We start from the raw sequence: 6,823 nt of genomic DNA on the forward strand, positions 1-6,823 counted from the left end.
AAAAAATAAATTAAAAAAAATTACCACTACTTTGAATTTTACTTTATTTTTCTACTAACTCACTGAAATGTGCACTTCTTCTGATTGTGGGGGAAGGGCTGTGTTTGTTTGTTTGTTTACTAAACTACTAAATCGTACTGAGTGAATATTTTTCCTTCCAGTTTGTTCAAAAGAGAGCCTGATCTCTTTTGTCTCTTAGTTTTGGAGAAATATGACACCGGTCTTTATTTTGGCAAAAATGACAATACACCTACATTTCACAACCGTAAAAAAGGAAAAAAAAAAAAGTAAACTAAAGATTTCTAACCCCAAGGTGTGTGACGCTGTAAAATCTTTAAAAAAAAAAAAAAAGAAAAAAAAAAGTGAAACGGAGAACATGGTCTCTTCCTGAATTAACCACCCTGACCCCTCCCAGGATGATTACTGAAGCATGTGCTGATCAGCTGCTGCATGCAGACATACTGTATTACTGTTCTATGTCCTCCTTTCCTTCCACTCACACAGAAAGCCTCGCTCTCTCTCTCTCTCTCTCTCTCTCTCTCCCACCTAATAAGCCTGTTTTCTCTACCCCACCTGTCCACTCTCTGCTCCATGTCCTGCAGGCGTCTCGGAGAATGCCGGGGTTTCTGTTATGCTTTGCTGTGCTCTGTTCTGATCAGGTCCAAATGCAGTGGTGTTGTGTTTTTTGTTTTTTTGTTTTTTTTCGAGTAGGTTTGAATTGTAATTTGGGTCATGCATGCAGTCTCAGCAAGGAGATGATTTTTAGTGTCAGTACAGACTTGTGTGGGTGTGTTTGTGTGTGTGACTTTATTTTCCATCTTCCTCTGTTTTCTCTCTCCTGAATCCATGTGTAAGACACAAATAATAACAATAACAAATGCTGTTTTTTTTGCCATAAATATGTCAGACGCTAGCATCCCTTAGTGTCCTCTGACTGTAGGTGTTCTCTTGACATATCTGTTCATTACTCAAATCTTCTGTCCTGACAAGACAACAAAGTTCCTATATGGCCTCAACTGTGTGAACATTTTGTCTTCCACTTTTTTTTTTTTTTGTCTCCCCTCTCTCCTGTAGTGATAATAATACGATCTAACTCGACCTCAGCAGTCCAATTTCCTCTCTCTGTCTCACTGATAAAGTACTTGTCCCACATCAGCACCACACCACCACCTTCTCTCCCCACACAGAAATGCAGTATACTGACACATACTGTATTTTAATTACAGTAAATGGAAGGAAAGTTATTTTTGCTGAATGTAAGAAAAAGAAGTATCCATAATGTACAGTAATCATGGTGTAATAGCTACAGTATTAATTTAAAATTGACCTGGGAAGGCAGGTTATAGACATGTTTTTGAAGGTAGTCACAAATATTTTTATATATATGAAAATTATTTCTCAGAATTAAATGTCAGTATATTGCATTTCTATACTACAGCCCCCCCCCCCCAATCATTTACACACCTTAGCCCAGGTGACTTTTTCCTCAGAGACGTGACTGAACTCTGTCATGTGTGTGTTTCTCTAGGGAGGCTACCCTGCTGCTGCCGCTGCCGCTGCCGCCTATCGCTACGCACAGCCTGCAGCCGTAACCGGAGCAACCGCCGCAGCTGCCGCCTACAGTGACAGGTGAGGTCAACCCAGGGCACACATGAATACACACACAGACACACACACCCTCAGTGCAGATCTGATGGAGAGGACTTAATGATTGGCTGAGGATAAGAAAGAAGAAGCCAAGGCCGCAGGATGAATACATGACAGTGATAACAGAGAGAATACTGGTTATAGAATCTGGAGACGTACAAGGACAGTTCTGCTCAATAACACAGTATTAATGGATGGATACAAATGGACATGTTAATAGTTAAAGGCAGCAAAGCTTGAAGCATGAAAATGTATCTTGTATCATAGGAGAAGATGAGATGTTGTGTAATGTTTACCTGAATGGCAACATGATCAGGGAGCCAAATTAATACCGTATTTTCCGGACTATAAGGCGCACTTAAAAGCCTTTAATTTTCTAAAAAAACGACAGTGCGCCTTATAATCCGGAGCGCCTTATATATGGATTAATTCTGGTTGTGCTTACTGACCTCGAAGCGATTTTGTGTGGTACACGGCGCTCACGGCACTCTGTCAAAATGTTTTAGTACGACTTAAACTACACGACGGTACGACGGTAAACTACAAAGCTGCACCGCTTGCAGCATTACGGCTATCGTAGTCAGGAGCGTCGCGGAGTAATACATACTGTGCTTCACCATAATATTACAATGTGTGTGTGTATAAGGACCTATAAGGAGTTATTGTGAATACGCTAATATTTGATTTAGCGGTATCAGACTGTGTTTTTTTTATGTGTTACAACTGAACAAGGTTGGGAGTTATTGTGAATACGCTCATTAATGTTTGAACAATGTTGAGAGTTATTGTGAACGCGTTTAATAAAGTTTGACTGACTTATCTGACTGTTTTGTTTCGCTTAATGCGCCTTATAGTCCGGTGCGCTTTATATATGAAAAAAGTTCGAAAATAGACCATTCATTGACAGTGCGCCTTATAATCCAGTGCCCCCTATAGTGCAGAAAATACGGTATATTAACTCTCATTTATTTTTTAATTAATTGGAAAAGTATCTTCCTTAAATGTTCACTTAGGAGCAGGAGAAACAGTGTGTGTGCATTTTGTGCCCATTACATATGAGAAAACAAATAAGTTAATTTATTACAGGACAACAGCAAAGTGCAAACCTGGCTTGAAGGGTTATTATTAAAGTGTTATTCACCGAAACACATTGTGGACTCACCACTCCAGTTGTCGCTAATCTGTCACTAATAGTGAAAACAGCTTGCATCCACTGAGTGTCTCCAGGTCGTCTGTGTAGAAACGTCTGCCCACAGCCCACCTGAACAACAAATACACAGCTCCATCTCTTTTTCTTCTTTGCTCCTTTTTAGCAACAAAACCAAATCATTATTTTCTAATGACAAGAGAAAGTCCTTCCTTTAGCAGCACACAACCACTGACCCTGAATGGGTAGATGACTCCCTGAAACACTGAGCCACAGTTTTAAGACTGTGGAAGCCGATGTCTGGACAGACGGCAGAAATGGAGAGAAAAAGATGAGCTTACACATGTAACCAGCTTAGTCTTGAATACTCTGTGTGTGTCCTTGAGGTCTAACAAACATGTTGGATGCATTTCCTTCCCCATAAAATATTTGCCAACCTGATTTTGTTTACATTCTCACAGTCTTCTTCTTCCCTGTCTTTATTGGGCAGATTGCTGTGTTTCTTAGTGCATTACCTCCACCTATAGATGGTGACACTGTGCATAACAGCACGGAAACTAATCACAAAATCAGTTGCGTACCTAATTTTGTCCTTTTTTTTTTTCTTTTTTTTTTAACTCAAATCGGTTATTTCTTGTGTGTTTGTGTTGCTAGTTACGGCCGAGTGTACACTACAGATCCATACCACGCTTTAGCTCCAGCTGCTGCTGCTTACGGAGTGGGAGCCATGGTGAGGAAACTGACACAAGCTCTACACAACAACTACAACATCAGTTAATTGCACTTTTCAATAAATATAGAATTTGTAGTATAACCATGTGTAGATTATATTTTGTAGACAAAGTGGATTTTTCACAACAGCAATATGAAGCTATAACTGTGTTGTCCTCTGTCTCTTTCAGGCCAGTTTATACCGGGCAGGATACAGTAGGTTTGCTCCTTACTAAAACCACAAATCACACCCAAGGAATTCCACATCGCTCCAAAACACATTTTCAGGCTCTTTGTTTGGCAGGAGCTCCTCCCCAGTTTTCTGCAGGCGGACTATCGTGACAACTCATGTGGTTTTGTTTTTTTGTTTTTTTTTATGTTTTTTTTTTTTTTTTTGTGGCGAGACAGGTCATTGCCACATCATCAACTCAAACTATTTCTCTACTCCTCTGTCTGTCTGTCGCTGACATGGAAACAATGAAAAAAAAAAAAAAAAACAACTACCAGGAGTGTCTCCTGTGTAAAAAAGCTGGAGCCTACTGCTTTGATCTACGTGGCACAATTTGGGATGGTTTTTAGACACACTATGGGACCTGGAAGGAGAGAGAGACTGCTGTTCCTGTGTGATCCTGAACACTACAAACCTTTTTTTTTTCCTAAGGGTTTCTGAACTTATAGTATATCCACTGCCCTATAAGACCTAATCAGACCTATACACACATACTTAACATTCAACACACCAAGTATATGGTTTCCTCTAGTTTACATTTTCCTTTAGTGTTGACCTGCACACAGTGATAGAACTGCCACAGCACAGCATTACTAAAAAAAAAAAAAAAAAAGGTACTTCTGTTTTTAAACACTACATTGATGTAAAGCTACCCTCTCACAGCAGAGATGGCCCTCTGGTTTAACATTGTGGTATAATAATGAAAAAAAAAAGAATCAAACTCTGACTGCTCAATACAGAAGATGTAGGAATTATTCTTGTTATTTTGTAAAGCTGGAAAACCGAGCATTCAGCTAGAGGGAGCATGGGAGCATCTGACTGACAGAAACCACTGTTGTCCTGGTAACAGCAAACTATGAACACGACACTGGGGAGAAAAAAAGTATCTTGTTTTTGTCATTTTCCAACATTTCCCAGCTTTCCCCATGTGTAAAAGGAAATACAAGAAAACTAATCTTAAAAGAAAAAAAATAATTTTTAAATAAGTGTGAAAATGACAAGGAAAAAAAAACAAGTGACTTTGTTTTTTCTGCATTACCTCAGTTTTTCTTTCATTGATTCTGTTTTGCTGCCATTGATAAGAAGTTGCATAGATGTGTCATTATATATATAGAACGTGGACATGTTGAAACTGTCCAATATTGTCAGTGACAGAGCCATTGATTTGTCCTGACTGCTGGACTACACATATTCCATTTATTACTGTAAATGCAACACTACTTTCTGAATCACTTTCTGCCCCTATGAACTGACCCTATATGTATATCCACTTTGAGAGTTCAGTGCACTTCCCTTCAAAGGCTCAACCTTCTTCCAAAAAAAAGGACTCTGTACATTTCTTTCTACGCCCTGGACCGTCAGACATTCCAGCTGTAGCAGCGACGCAGTGAACGAACGGGTCAGATGGACAAAGAACTGTTGAACACAAGTGAACTAGATTTAGCAAAGCTGATCTGAAGCGGGAACACCCACATGGGAAACTAATCATCTGCCAGTCAGCCAAATGGGAATCCCTCCTGGCCAATTGAGATATTTATGCCTACAGGCTTCAGGCAGAGCTGCTCCGTGTGTGGAAATGGTGTCTGATCTCAACTCAGCAGAACAGTAGATCCCAACAGAACAGCCCAGATTAGAATACAGTGAAGCCCATTTGAAACAGAGACATTGCAGTCATATAATGGAGTCTTGAAGTAATGAGAATTTTTCTATTTATATTCACTGTTTTCACTAGTTGTCCACATCATTTTGTAATTTTAAATCCCTCATCATGCTCTCTGGGAGTGTTTGCTCTGGATAGTTTTAAAGTTCTCTTTACCGGTCTGTCTGAAGGCTTCATAAAAGGACTGGCAAGCAGACAATTTATAGATCAAGTCTCTGTCTTATGTATTGCATCTCCATATACTCTCACTTTGTTGTTATTGCTATTATTTGCCTCTTTGGTTCCAAAGATTTTACTGAAGAAAGCACATTTTTGGTCCTGATGTATTTCTTATTTTTGTGGTTGATTTTTTTTCCCTTTATGTTATATTGTGTATTTGTGGGTTGAAGCTGTATTTTTCAGTACAGTGTTGAAGCAGCACCCAGGGAAATGTCATTGAAGCTCCAAAAAGACAGAGAACGCATTTTGCTTAAAAGGTTGCAGCAATTTGGGAAATTTGAAATTAGATTCGCTCAACACACTAATTTATTCTCTCTCTCTCTCGCTCTCTCTTTTTTTTTTTTTTTGAATTAACACATGAACACGTCGATGCAGAGGTGTTGGCTGCAGACAAGGGAAATCGGAGCAGATGGAATCATGAGGGATATGCAGAAAGGCAGAGGTAGACACGAGAGGATATTTTGAATTGCGTTTGCCAGCAGGGCCAAATTACTGACAAAGTAAATGGGGGAGAAACGTCCACACAATGTCGAAAGGGCCCTGTGGCCCAGCAGTAGCCACCTTTTGAACAATGAAACAATGTGTGGGTGGTTAGTCGAGGGACATTGTGGCCGTGATGGTGAAGGTGAGAAGCTGAGCCATTAATCATTAGCTGACAGGATAACAACATCCCCCACTGTTTTTTTTTTTTTACCAGGGGGATACAGTGTGCTCAGGTTGGAGTGGTCAGTGTGAGGAGGAGGAGGGGTAATGTTCTTTTGTATGATTGTGAAAACTGTGTGCAGTAGGTCCAATGAGTATTTCCGAATCACATTACCTCTTTTTTTTTTTTTTTTTTTTTTGTGTCTTATTATCCCTTACAAGTATTATCATAAGTGTTGCTATGCATGCTTTTGTGAGAGAGGAAGGGTGTCAGTCAGAGAATCTTTTCATTTGTGCATGACTTCAAATCATTGTGCTGGAGGAGGAGGAGGACAGGGTGTTTACATAGCAGGAGGGGAGAAAGAACTCGGATGTTATGTAATGCAAGGTGACAGGAGTGACGGAGGAATCTCAGTAAAGGTCCATTACAAAGTGTCTCGATGGGGAGGGGAGAGGCAAGTGGCCTGCAGTCACTTTATGGAAGTCGATTCGGTCCGCTTCAATAATCTGGGTTATCTCTGCTCTGCGCCTCTGTGGTCGTCGTGGTAATGACCAGTCATATCAGATG

At 40.0% G+C, this 6,823-nt stretch overlaps 1 protein-coding gene across 6 annotated transcripts in view; it reads left to right on the top strand.

The window, feature by feature from the left end:
- Positions 1 to 4,388, top strand: part of LOC139618483 (RNA binding protein fox-1 homolog 2-like) — a 44,099-nt gene extending 39,711 nt beyond the window's left edge. For 5 of the 6 annotated variants that reach the window (XM_071474430.1, XM_071474431.1, XM_071474434.1 and 2 more), the window contains 3 exons: positions 1,529 to 1,629; positions 3,449 to 3,524; positions 3,697 to 4,388. In XM_071474430.1, coding sequence (XP_071330531.1) covers positions 1,529 to 1,629; positions 3,449 to 3,524; positions 3,697 to 3,741 — 222 coding nt within the window. In that variant the 3' untranslated portion in view covers positions 3,742 to 4,388. Of the gene's footprint in view, positions 1 to 1,528; positions 1,630 to 3,448; positions 3,525 to 3,696 lie in introns of those variants that run through there. The other variant, XR_011689740.1, reaches the window with a different exon arrangement.
- Positions 4,389 to 6,823: the final 2,435 nt, after the last annotated feature.

This window comes from Trachinotus anak, unplaced genomic scaffold, assembly GCF_046630095.1.
Source record: "Trachinotus anak isolate AG129_WGS33_773 ecotype Australia unplaced genomic scaffold, CSIRO_AGI_Tana_v1 ptg000003l, whole genome shotgun sequence".
NCBI classification, from domain to species: Eukaryota; Metazoa; Chordata; class Actinopteri; order Carangiformes; family Carangidae; genus Trachinotus; species Trachinotus anak.